Source organism: Gossypium hirsutum, chromosome A07, assembly GCF_007990345.1.
Source record: "Gossypium hirsutum isolate 1008001.06 chromosome A07, Gossypium_hirsutum_v2.1, whole genome shotgun sequence".
NCBI classification, from domain to species: domain Eukaryota; kingdom Viridiplantae; phylum Streptophyta; class Magnoliopsida; order Malvales; family Malvaceae; genus Gossypium; species Gossypium hirsutum.
The window spans coordinates 88329020-88341948 of record NC_053430.1 but is presented as its reverse complement, the minus strand read 5'-3'; the positions used below and the strand labels follow the sequence as shown (position 1 = coordinate 88341948).

The 12929-nt window shown below is 37.8% G+C and overlaps 1 protein-coding gene across 1 annotated transcript; it reads left to right on the top strand.

The window, feature by feature from the left end:
- The first annotated feature begins 11718 nt into the window (after window positions 1-11718).
- Window positions 11719-12720, top strand: LOC121203756 (uncharacterized). The gene is made up of 5 exons (XM_041074208.1): window positions 11719-11943; window positions 12025-12115; window positions 12236-12360; window positions 12436-12496; window positions 12548-12720. The coding sequence occupies exons 1-5, from the start codon at window positions 11719-11721 to the stop codon at window positions 12718-12720; spliced, it is 675 nt and encodes a 224-aa protein (XP_040930142.1).
- The last annotated feature ends 209 nt before the right edge of the window (window positions 12721-12929 follow it).

The window sequence follows — 12929 nt, the reverse complement described above, 5'->3', positions numbered from 1 at the left end:
CACGGAGAACTTGATACATCTTCTTACCATCGGGATGCATAGCATGAGGGCTACTATGCGCCTCCGTAAGAATCGACTGCCTCAGATCAGAATCATTTGGCACACAAATCTGACCTCGAAAACATAGAACCACATCTTTATTCAGCCCAAAATTAGAAGTACTGCCACTATCAATTTGACGAAACTGTATGCTCAGAGACTCATCCCCTAACTGCTTATCCCGAATCTGATGAATCCAAGTTGGCTTAACTTGCAATTCGGCTAATAGACCTCCATCATCGAATAGGCTAAGACGAGCGAACATTGCTATCAAATCCGTCATCGCTCTACAACTAAGAGCATCAGCCACCATATTGGCTTTACCAGGATGATACTCTATTATGCAGTCATAATCTTTGAGCAGCTCAATCTAACAATGCTGCCTAAGATTCAACTCCTACTAAGTAAGGAGGTACTTGAGGCTCTTGTGATCAATGTAGATGATACATCTCTCACCATACATAAAGTACCTTCAGATCTTTTTAGCGCAAAAACCATAGCAACCAACTCGAGATCATGTGTCAGATAATTCCCCTCATGTGACTTGAGCTGACAGGAAGCATAAGCCACAACCTTACCATCTTGTATCAGTACACATCCCAAACCGACATGTGACGCGTCGCTGTACACAACAAACTCTTTACCAGATTCAGGCTGTATCAGAACAGGAGCCTGAGTTAGAATAGACTTAAGCTTCTCGAAGCTCGATTATTGCGCATCAGTCCAGAAAAAAGGAACACCCTTGCACAGAAGCTTAGTCTAAAGAGCTACAATCATAGAAAACCCATTGACAAACCACCGATAATATCCCGCAAGACCCGAAAAAATGAGGATCTCATATACGTTCTTAGGCTGCTTCCAATCAAGCATAGCCTGAATCTTTCTCGGATCAACTTGAATCCACTCAGCAGAAACTGCGTGACCTAGAAAAGTTACCTCTTGCAACAGAACTCACACTTGCTCAACTTAGCATAAAGTTGTTTCTCTTGGAGTATCTGAAGCACTAGTCTAAGATGCTCATCATGCTCATCCTCGATCTTAGAGTAAACTAGAATATCATCGATTAAAACTATAGTGAACTGATCCAGATATGGCTAAAATAGTTAGTTCATTAGATCTATGAATGCAGTTGGAGCATTTGTCAGACCAAAAGGCATAACTAAGAACTCATAATGCCCATAATGAGTCCTAAACGCAGTCTTATAAACATCCACTTGCTTAACTCTAAGCTGATTATACCTAAAATGGAGATATATTTTTGAGAACACTGAAGCCCCGCGAAACTAATCAAACGAATCGTCTATCCTCGGAAGTGGATACTTATTCTACACAGTCAGTTTATTCAACTGTCGGTAGTCGATGCACATCCTCATGGTGCTATCCTTTTTCTTTACAAACAGAATCGGTGCCCCCACAGAGACATACTAGGATGGCTGAAACTACGATCTAGAAATTTTTGAAGTTGAGCTTTAAGCTCTGTAATCTCTTTTGGCACCATTCGGTAGGGAGCGATGGACACCAAAGCTATACCTGATATAAGCTCAATTCCTAACTCAACTTTCTGATTCGGAGGTAAACATAGTAACTCCTTAGGAAAGTCATATGGAAAATCTCTCATTATTCTGATACCCCTGATAGAAGAGTCCCTAGAAATAGAAACACTAACGTAAGCCAAATACGCCTCACACCTTTTTGAACCAATTTCTCAGCCACAAGAGCGGATATCACATTGGGCAGATAATCTCGACACTCACCAATCACAACCACCTCCTTACAATCCTCAGTCATCAGAAGAATCTTCTTAGTCGGTAATCCAAACTAATCCAGAGCTCAACAACTAGTCTATACCAAGAATTAAGTCGAACTCTCCAAACAGAAGCTCCATCAGATTTGCCAAAATTACAACCCCTTGCATTTCGGACAGAGCATTCTTATAAACTTTATTAACCCGAGCAGACTGCCCCAATGGACTCAATATAGTGATCTCACTAAAAGTGCTCTCAACAGAAATCCCCAAGTTTTTCAGAAATAGTACTAGCTACATTGGAGTGTGTAGAACCTATGTCTATCAAAGCAGTATAACGTACATCAAAAATAAATAATGTACTGGTGATAACATTAGGAGCGTCTCTATTCTCTTGGCGTCGAGTAGCATAAACCAATGCAGGTTGCCTCACCTCAGTCTGATTAGCAGTACTGCCCGGTGCTCTTTGCCCTCAGCCAATACCATTACCACCCCTAGCCGGTCCACGACCCTTAGATGGCTGTTGAACTGCCCTCTGAGGCTGTACCAAACCCGATCCTAAAGCTTGCATCTGATCAGCCTACGTGAACACTCTCTAATATGATGCTTCAAGGACCCACACCTCAAACAAGCTCCTAACCTCCTCTAACACTCGCTTGGATGGCGCCTACCACAATCCTCACAAGGCCGAATCTCAATAAGAGAAATAGGAACCCCTACTCTAACAACCCTATCAGGTCTGGCCCATTTCTTAGGCCTCAGAACAGAACTAGAGGGCTCTGAATCCCTCTTATTCTTACCTCTCTCTTGGTCCCTATTCTGGTGCTCCACACACTTAACCTCTTCGGCATTCTTCATGATATCCACAAGAACAGAAAACTCGCGCTCCCTCTGCAGAGTAAATAGAACCCTCAAAGTGTCTTTCAAACCACCCTCAAAAGAGGCACATTTCTCACACTCAGACGCCACCATGACTCAAGCGTAGCGGCCCAACCTCAAAAAATCAGCCTCATACTCGGCCACAGAACTATCATCTTATGTGACATTCACGAACTCATTCCTATGAGCATCTACATAGCTCGCACCCACATACTTTCCCTGGAAAGTAGTCTTAAAGAAATCCCAGTTCAGACGATCCGGTTAAGTACCATTCTTAACTAGTAACCACCACTGATATGCCTCGTTGCGAAGTAAAGAGACTATATCATTAAGTTTTTGCTCAGGAGTACAGTCAATATCGTTCATAATCCTTTCTATCGCCTCCAGCCAATACTCAGCCATAGTAGGGGTGACTATAGTTACACCCCTAAACAGCTCAGCACCATTGGACCAGAGTCGTTCAGTTACCGACCCTCTCCAACACTCTCGGCATAGCTTGGGATAGTTTCTTGTCCCCAACCAAGTGGCTTTGAGACCCAGTCTCAATAGCAGGTGAAATCAGTGTCTCACTCATGTCTAAGTTTGGCATATTTCCTAAAGAGGAAGACTCAGCTCGAGCCCCCCTACGGCCTCTACCATGCCCACGAATACCATGATCGTGATTTTTACAAATGCTCATCATAAAGTTCAAAATTTGTCTACATTATAAAATTTTATATATCAGTTCTAGTATTTATTAGTAGATATTTTATACGTAAATTATCAGAAGTTCAGAAATGTTTCCAGAGGTTTCAGTCTCTAACTAACTCAATACAGTTTCAAAAAGTACTAACTACAATGTTTACAAAATATTCTATCTAAGTTTAGAAATACTTATAAGATTGGCGCCGGAGACTCAGTGTACCACATGCTTTCTGAAAATTATCCAAATTATTTGAAAACTAGTTCTTTTTGAAACACAATTTCGAAACCCAAAATTCATAGCCCAGGTTTTGCAACTTGACTTTGATACCACTAAATGTAACACCCCAAACCCGACCTAGACACTATGGTCGAATCTGGTGATGTTACGATGAAGGGTTTTGTAAACAATGCTACTTCAATAAAACTTTGTAAAGTTGTTCAAAAAATCATCCAAGTTCCATAACTCCTATCCATCATAATTTTTACCGAAAACGTTATTTAATTAGTTTATTTTCCAAAACATAATTTACAACGGAAGTCTTAAAATTGTTATATTTTAGAAGTTCAGTTCGTGTTTTCAAAAAAAACTTTTGTTTTCATAAAACTGTGATTTCAGTAAGGCACCATAATGAATGAGTAAAAAATGCATACAAACCAAAATAAAACCAACAGTCCAGAGAGTCCCAAAAATCACAAACTCTAAAAAAAACAAGAATTATAATTCAAAAACCATAAATTACTAGTAAAATAATTCTCGATCAAGTCGTCACCGCAGAGCCTCCGTCGCACCGACCAGTTTAAGTCTGTGGATTACCTGAACAAAACATACAAACAGATGTGATTTTTTGTAAACTCAGTGTGTAGCCCAATAGAAGTAGACATGCAATACATACAGTAATCACAAATACAATCAGATACAGATTCAGATTTATGTCCATTTCAGATACAGATATCAGAATCAGATAAGCAGTATAGATATGCAGAATCCTACCCCCATCCTCTACACACCATATCTGACCATCCCATCACACCATGTTGGGTTAAAAACACCCACCTAGCCCTACACACCATATAGTGTCGATGCGACACATTATAGATATTATGCAGTCAAGCTACCAGAATATAGGCGATATCTCGTCGTACAGATCACTTCCTCCACATACAAAAACCCACCCCAATCACAGTACAAAATAACAGATACAGTAATATCATGCATAACATGCTCATATTCAGATAGTATATATTTACTTAAATAAAATAGATATACATATTGGTATCCTACATAATGCAGATTATCAAAATATCAATCACATATTTTAGGGGCTAGCCCTTATCGACCTTACAGTAGGCCCACAACCGATCGAAACGAACCGTGTGACCCTAAGGAAAATTTTAGAATTTTGGGTCCACATGCCCCGTATGGCCCACACACCTAGATTGTCCTTGCCCGTGTGGCCTACACGGCCACACCCACACCACCACACGGCCGTGTCTTACGCATGGCCATGCCCTCATCAAACACTCAGCCGTGCCTCACACACAGCCAACCACATGGCCAGGCACACACCTATGTGGCGTCGACAGAATAGTTTTTTGGCTTTTGCCGAAGCTCAATTTTCTATGTTTTGGGTACACACCTAGTATAATTTTGGTGCAAAAACACTCTCGAGGTCTTCAAAACTGATGACACGAACAGACACTAGCGCGATTTATGCTGTCGGAGTAATCCTTCAATGCTCACCAGCTTCTCCAGAATAGTATGAAGAACACCAAAATGATAAGAAATAGGGATATGATACAAGGAGACAGAATCGCGAGAAATAAGAGGAAAATAGAAAATGACAGGGAAAAGAGACTAACGTCAGAATGTTTTTTGGGGAAAAAGAGAAATTAAAATTTGAAAAAAAAGAAATAAAATCCCAGATATGATAACATATCCCATATTTTCCTCCCACTAACCCAGTAACTCATAACCACATCAGAATCTTAACTGAATCGAAACTCTATCAGATAACTGAGCAAAAATAACTTCTACGCTCGTGCAGGAATTCGAACACAAGACCTCCCACGCAACAATTCCCTTACCACTCGAACCAGCACGCTCATTCTGATATGGATTAACAGATAGTTTTATGAAAACCCACTCAACAAGGATAAAGCTAAGATTAGAAAAATAATAGAATTTGCAAACATGAGACTTGAACCTAAGACCTCTCAGATAGGGGTGTGCAAAATTCGGGTAAAATCGAAAAAATTCGGTTAACCGACTGAATTCTGTTAATCAGTCTGTTAACAGAAATAATTTGGTCAGGGGCTGGTTAATAATTTTTTGAGTTTTCGGTTAACGGTTAATTTGGTTCGAAATTGGTCAATTAACCGAATTTTTTCGGTTTAACCTAAAAAATTAATAAATAAAATTATAATATATAAATAGTCTACTATTCACTCAAACCCAATTCAACATAAACCCAAATACCTAATCTAATATATATTAACCCAAGTACCCAACCCAATCATAAAAATTACAAATAATTTAATAAATAAAAATAAAAATCTAAAACTAAAAATAAAAATAAAGAACATATAATTTTACACAAATAATTTGGTTAATTTGGTTAATTCGAGTAATTCAGGTAATTCGGGTAATTCGGTTAATTCGATTAATTCGGTTAATTTTATACTTATTTTAACAAAAAACTTAAAAATATATAATTTTCGGTTAATTCGGTTAACCGATCGAATTAATAGAAAAATTTTTGGTTCGGTTAATTTTTTTGAAAAAATTTCGGTTCGGTTAATGGTTAAAAATTTTGAAAGGTTGGTTAATTCAGTTAATGTTATTTCGGATCGGTTAACCGATCGATTAACCGATTGAACTCCCCTACTCTCAGAGACACCCATAACACTTAACCACTGAAGCAGATAGATATTTATGTCAGATATTTACAGAAACAAAAATAAAATTATTTAGGGCGTTACAAACTTCTATATATATATATGTATGTAATTAGTTTTAATTGAGCTTAATTTAATTAGTTAAAACTTAAATTAATTAAATTAATGTTCTTTAAGTTAACCATCCACTATTATGAATTTTAACATGGTCTTTTTGCAATTTAAGTCCTCAATCAATTTTCTAATAAAAAATCTATAGTGATTGGACTTTAAAATTTAGTCCCTAAGCCTTAATTAATCACAATTTTTGCTAAATTGCTTATCCAAAATTCAGTTCACCTATTTAATAAATCTGTAAATATATTTATTTAATATTTATGAATTCATCTTATGAAAACAAGGTCCCAAAATCGAATTTTTTGATACCACTGGAAATCGGGTACCCCTTAAGAAATTTCGTCCTTGAAATTTACTTAGAAAGAGGTGGAGATACTGGGATCTCATTGTTTCTTCCAGTTCCCAAGTAACTTCTTCAATGCTATGATTTCACCACATCACCACAAAACTTTCACGAGTGGCACACATTTATTTCTCAGCTCTTTCACTTTGCAAGCTAAGATTTTTACCTATTCTTCCTCATAAAACAAATAAGGTCGAATGTAACAGCTCATTTTTGGGTCAAATCAGAATAGTGGTCCCGAGACCACAAATCTGAAGTAGAAATATTTATTTTATTATTTCTTTAAGGTCTACAGTATGATTGAATGATTGTGTGAAAATTTTGTTAAGAAATTTTATCGATAAAGTGTCCAATTTGACTAATAGGACTAAATTGCAATAGGTGCAAAATGTGTGTTCTAGAAGCTAAGGGTGTTTGATTATAATGAATTCTTAAATTAAAGTCCTTAAATGGTAATTAGACCATTATACTTTAAATTGGACAAAAATGGACATGGTTAGGTGAAATTTCAAAATTTTGGCATTAAAGGTATTTTGGTCATTTGGTTAATAAAGACAAATTAACTAATAAAAAGATGTCATCTTGTCCAATTTTATCCCCCATACCGAATTTCTCAAGCAACCATAGCTAAGGTTTTGGTCAAGCTTCCAAGCTCGATTGTAAGTCCGTCTTTGTCTTGCTTTTAATGATTTTTATGTTTTTGTGAATGTTGTAACTTGATTTAGCTATTTCAAGGACTAATTTGAAAGAATGATAAAGTCTAAAATTTTACCCCTGTTGAATATGCAAGTATTTTGATGTTTAATGGTAGAAAATGTATGTTTGGTGTTAGATAAACAACATTTACCAAGTGATTTTTGCTGAAAATGTCAAATAGGGACCTATTTGTAAAAGTTGTAAAATGTGTGTAAAAATGTGAATAAATAAAAAAATATGGGCTGTTATGACCAATGAATAGGTTCAACTAGGATTGGGTGTGATGAAATTGAATGAAAATCATTTTATGAGCCTAGGGACAAAAATGTAAAAAGTTGAAAAGTTAGGGGCAAAAACATAATTTTTTTCATAAGGTGTTTTTGGGATTAAATTGAATAATGTGATGATTAAATAAGTTAAATTTGATATTATAGATCAAGAAAGAGGAGGTTCTGACCTAGACCGGGGAAAGAACAAGGTTGTGGACTAAATCGAACTATTAACCATTTTGTACTGAGGTAAGCTCGTATGTTAAAATAAGCTTTAAAATAATTGTATTTAAATGCTTTAATATTGTATGAATTGTATGTTTGATTATGTGAATGAGTATAACTCTATGAACGAGTTCAACAACGAATCAATAAGCAAGAAATCCCGTTTGAACCTTAGGAATAGGGTAGGATACAAGTGACATGTCAGTAGGGTTAGTATGTGTTATGTGATTATGTGATTCGAGTGCTGGTCTTGTACATTCTACCAGTGGCTAAGTATACCGGCATATGTTGCGAGTACTTGACAGCTTGTCTAAGCAGCATTGCGTAGCGACTTGACTGACAGCTTGTATGAGCAGGGCCGTTGATAGCTCGGGAGTAAGCAACTATGTGATATGAGATTTGAGGTAGCATTGGCTACATATGTGGCACTTAGTGTGCAAGAATCCCGAGTTTTCGACATTATTATTCCGAGTGGTTCACGGGTATGTCAAAGACGAGATTATGTGTAAATTTATTTCGAGATGTTACAAGTATGTATATAAAGCTTGTGTTTATTGAATTTTGAGAAATGATGAATTCAAGTTAAGTTTACGAATGAATGAATTATGATGGTAAAACATATGGTAATTTATATCATCTTACATTATATCTCTTGAATGTTGATTGTATGGTAAGGTTTACTTATTTCTTACATACGGGCTTACTAAGCTATATAGCTTACTCCATTTATTTTCCATGTTTTTATAGTGTCACCAAGCTAGCTCAGAATCATAAATCGTCGGAGATTCTCCTTACACTATCAAAACTGTTATTTTGGGTATTTGATATATCTTAGTATTTTGAAAGTATGGCATGTATAGGGACTTGGCCATTTTGTTATATGTGTCATTATGATTTTAGCCAATGTATTGGCTTGTAATTGTCAAAGCTTGTTTTGATATTTGGCCATCTAATTTGGCTCATTTTGGCTAACATGGTTGTAAGCTTAAGTATATTCATATATGTGCCAATGTCTTTGGTGTTATGGTCATGGTATGCTTGGTGTATGATGGAATGTGATTTATAGCATGAATGCAAAATGTTTGGAAATGTGATCTATTGATGAGATGATAAATTTGTGTACAATTAGGCAACTTGAGAGTAGTTAATTGAGGCTTAATGAATGGAAATTTGTATGACTGATTTAGGGCATAATAAATGTTGTGAGTATGATAGTGGATGGTGTTGCATTGATATGTATTAGTTTTGATTGTGGATGTTTTTGTTGCCCAAATATGCCATGTTAACATCAAAGTTGTGAAAGGGTTATGCTAATAAGAGTGGCAAATGGCTTGGTAAATAGCCTTTATTTTGTCCACACGGGTAGACACATGGGTGTGTGTCTAGGTCATGTGTGATACACGACCTGTCCCATAGGCGTGTGTTTTGGTTGTATGTCCTCTGCACTTTAATTTTGAGAAACAGAATGCTCAAAATTGAGTAAACAAGCGGAGACACGAGCATGTGTCTCAGTCGTGTGGATGGCACGGCCTAGAATACGAGCTTGTGCCCTGGCCGTGTGAAGTCTGCACCTATTTTTGTGAAAATTAATTTTCTACACGGCTTAGCACACGGGCGTGTGACTTGGCCGTGTCATCTCAATTTGTTCATGGGTTACAAGTAAGAGATTTACACCGGGTCGGGATAAGGGCGTGTGTGACCACACGGCCTGCCCACATGGGCATGTCTCATATCTACACGGGCGTGTGACTCCTGTATAGTGGAAAATTTTCTAAGTTTTGTAAAAAATTCTAAAGTTCTCGGTTTAGTCCTGAACCACTTCCAAAGCATGTTTTGGGCCTCGTAAGCTTGTATTAGAGACTTTATGATTAATTGCAAATGGTTTTAATTTAGACGAAAATTTATGACTCAGAATTATATAATTGCTTGAGATGTAAGTCTTGTAATGCATCGTACCCTGTTTCGACGTTGAATACGGGTAAGAGGTGTTACATTTAGTTGTATCAGAGCTATGATTTAGTCAGTTCTCAGACTAACCTATCATGTGTAAGAGTTTAGCTATACATGCCATATATAAATTGTGATAGTGTGATGACTTCTGACAATTTAAACTGTGTTTTCATATAGTAATAGGATCCCGACAGATAAGTCGCTGATGATGTTGAAAGTAATAGGCCAGCTTCCACTGAAGGGACCTCACCATTTGAAAGTAGACCAGTGACGATTAGTTAGGGAGGAGAGGCTAGGGAAGCTTTCTTCTAAAGGATGAATGAGTGGTTTGCAAAGTTTGTTCGCACAAATCCAGCTGCCCAACATCCTCCACCCCTACTTAACCCTCAATTGGTTCCCATAACTCCCCAAGGTGTGGATTTGGTAAGGCTGAACAAGCCTCCAGTCGATAAGATTCGAAAGTAGGGGGATAAAAAGTTTAGAGCAAATATCAATGATGATTCTGAAAGAGTAGAATTCTGGCTCGAGTACTTTATACAGGTATTTGATGAACTTTCTTGCACACCAAATGAGTGCTTGAAATGTGTCGTGTCACTTTTGAGGGATACCACATATCAGTGGTGGAACACTCTAATATTAGTGGTACCAAAGGAAAGGGTAACGTGGGATTTCATCCAAGAGGAATTCAGAAAGAAGTACATCAGTCAACGGTTTATTGATAAAAAACGTAAAACTGAAATAGGGCCGTAGGCCTGTGACTGAATACGAATGAGAGTTTGTTAGGCTCAATAAGTATGCTTGAGAATATGTCTCAACAGAGGTTATTATGTGTAAAAGACTCAAAGATGAGCTGAATGAAGACATTAGACTGTTGGTTTGGGATTTTAGAGCTAAAAGAATTTATTGTACTAGTCGAACGAGCTTACAAAGTCAAAGAATTGAGAAAAGAAAATAGAAAAGTTGAGTTGAGACTAGAGATTCAAAGAAAAGACCTATGAATAAGTTGTTTAAATCCTCATCAAAGAAATCGAGAGATTTGTATGCTCGCTCTAATGCTTCTGTAACGCCCCAAATTTCTATGATTTCGGTTTTTGTGGAATTATAGTGTAGGGGGATATCTAAATATAATTTTTTGCATGAATTTACATAATATTAGTCTGCTTGTGTGGTTCTATGCTCTAGGGTGTGTTTGGGAGGTCCCAAGTTCGAGCTTTAACTTGGACTAAATTTTGGTTTTATTTGAGTAAAGCCTGACTTTAGGTCAATGGGCTTATAAGGAATTGATGGTAAAAACCTGACAGAATAGGCTGCTGGTCTAGTGGTTAAGATGTGTGTTGGTGTGTTGGAGGTCTGGAGTTCGATTCCCTGCGTAGCGATAGGATTATTTTTTTTGCTGCAAGTTTCAGTTAAGTGTGGGGTTTTATTAAAAAATTCTGAGTTGAGGGTTTTAGGAAAAATTAGGTGTTTTCTTATTTCCTTTTTTTTGGAAATCTATTTTCTTTTTCGTTCTTCCTCTTCCAAGCCCTAGCTGCCGAAACTTTCTTCTTATTTTTCCCTTCTTCTCCATTTTTCTTCTCCTTCATTTTCTTCTTTTTTGATAAGCTTAGGCGTGTCGCTAGCGGTTCTGTTGTTTCAGTAAGTATCACTTTATCAAGTTAAGTGATTCATTGGAGTTTGTTTAAGAGGGATTTTGGTTGTTGTTTAGGGAATATTCTAGGGTCTGTGGATCATTATTTGGGCTCTTAACAGTGAGGAATCACCATTATTAATTGAAGGTAAGTAGATCTCTCATTTTTGGATTTTCCTATTCTTAAATAATCTGACTGAAGAGACTGATTTGGGTTCGCTATGATCGATTTTAGGCTTTGGAGTTTTTGATGACCAAAGAGTGTGTCAGAAATCTACAGTTTTCTAGGATTGCAGGGTATTACCGACATTTTGTAAAGGGGTTCTTGATGATCGCAGCGTCATTGACTAAGTTGTTGCATAAAAGAGTTCCTTTCATTTGGACTGATGTGCAGCAGGAGAGCTTCATGAAGTTCAAGACAGTTTTGACTCAGGCTCCAATTCTGATACAGCCTGAGCCTGGTAGGGACTTCGTGGTTTAAAGTGATGCGTCACATGTGGGTTTGGGTTGCGTCTTGATGCAAGATGGTAAGGTAGTTGCTTATGCATCTTGACAGCTTAAGACTCACGAGGCTAATTATCCGATGCATGATTTGGAGTTGGTGGCAGTTGTCTTCGAATTGAATATTTGGAGGCACTATCTGTACGGTGAGAAGTGTACCATCTAAACTGATCACAAGAGCCTCAAGTATCTCCTCACTCAGAAGGAGTTAAATCTTAGGCAGCGATGATGGATCAAGCTGCTTAAGGATTATGAATGTAGTATAGAGTATCACCCTGGAAAGGCCAAGGTGGTGGCCGATGCATTAAGCCGTAGGGCTGTGGCTGATTTGAGAACGTTGTTTGCTCGACTGAATCTTTTTGACGATGGGAATCTTCTGGCTGAGTTGCAGGTTAGGCCGATGTGGCTGGTTCAGATTAAGGATAAGTAGTTGGGAGATGAGTCTCTTCAGTTGCGATTTCGTCAGGTTAAGACTGGGACTACTCCAGACGTTGGGATTAATAGTGATGGGGTTCTGTGTTTCCGAGGTAGGATCTAAGTACCTAATGATGAGGATTTGAGACTGTTGATTTTTAAAGAGGCACATAGTAGCCCTTACGCTATGCATCCTGATAGGAACAAGATGTATCGAGATCTTCGAGAGTTGTACTGGTGGCTAGGGTTGAAACGTAAGGTGACTGACTATGTTGCTCGTTGTTTGTTTTGTCAGCAGGTTAAGGCTGAGCGTCAGTTACCTTCGGGTTTCCTATAGCTAGTTAAGATATCGATGTGGAAATGGGAGCGAATAACGATAGATTCCATTAGTGGGTTGCCCCTAATACCCACTAAGAAGGACTCTGTTTGGGCCATTGTGGACAGATTGACCAAGACCGCACATTTCATCTCGGTTAGGACGAACTTCTCTCTACAAAAGCTTGTCAAGCTTTACATTGCTGAGATAGTGAGGCTGCATGGGGTACC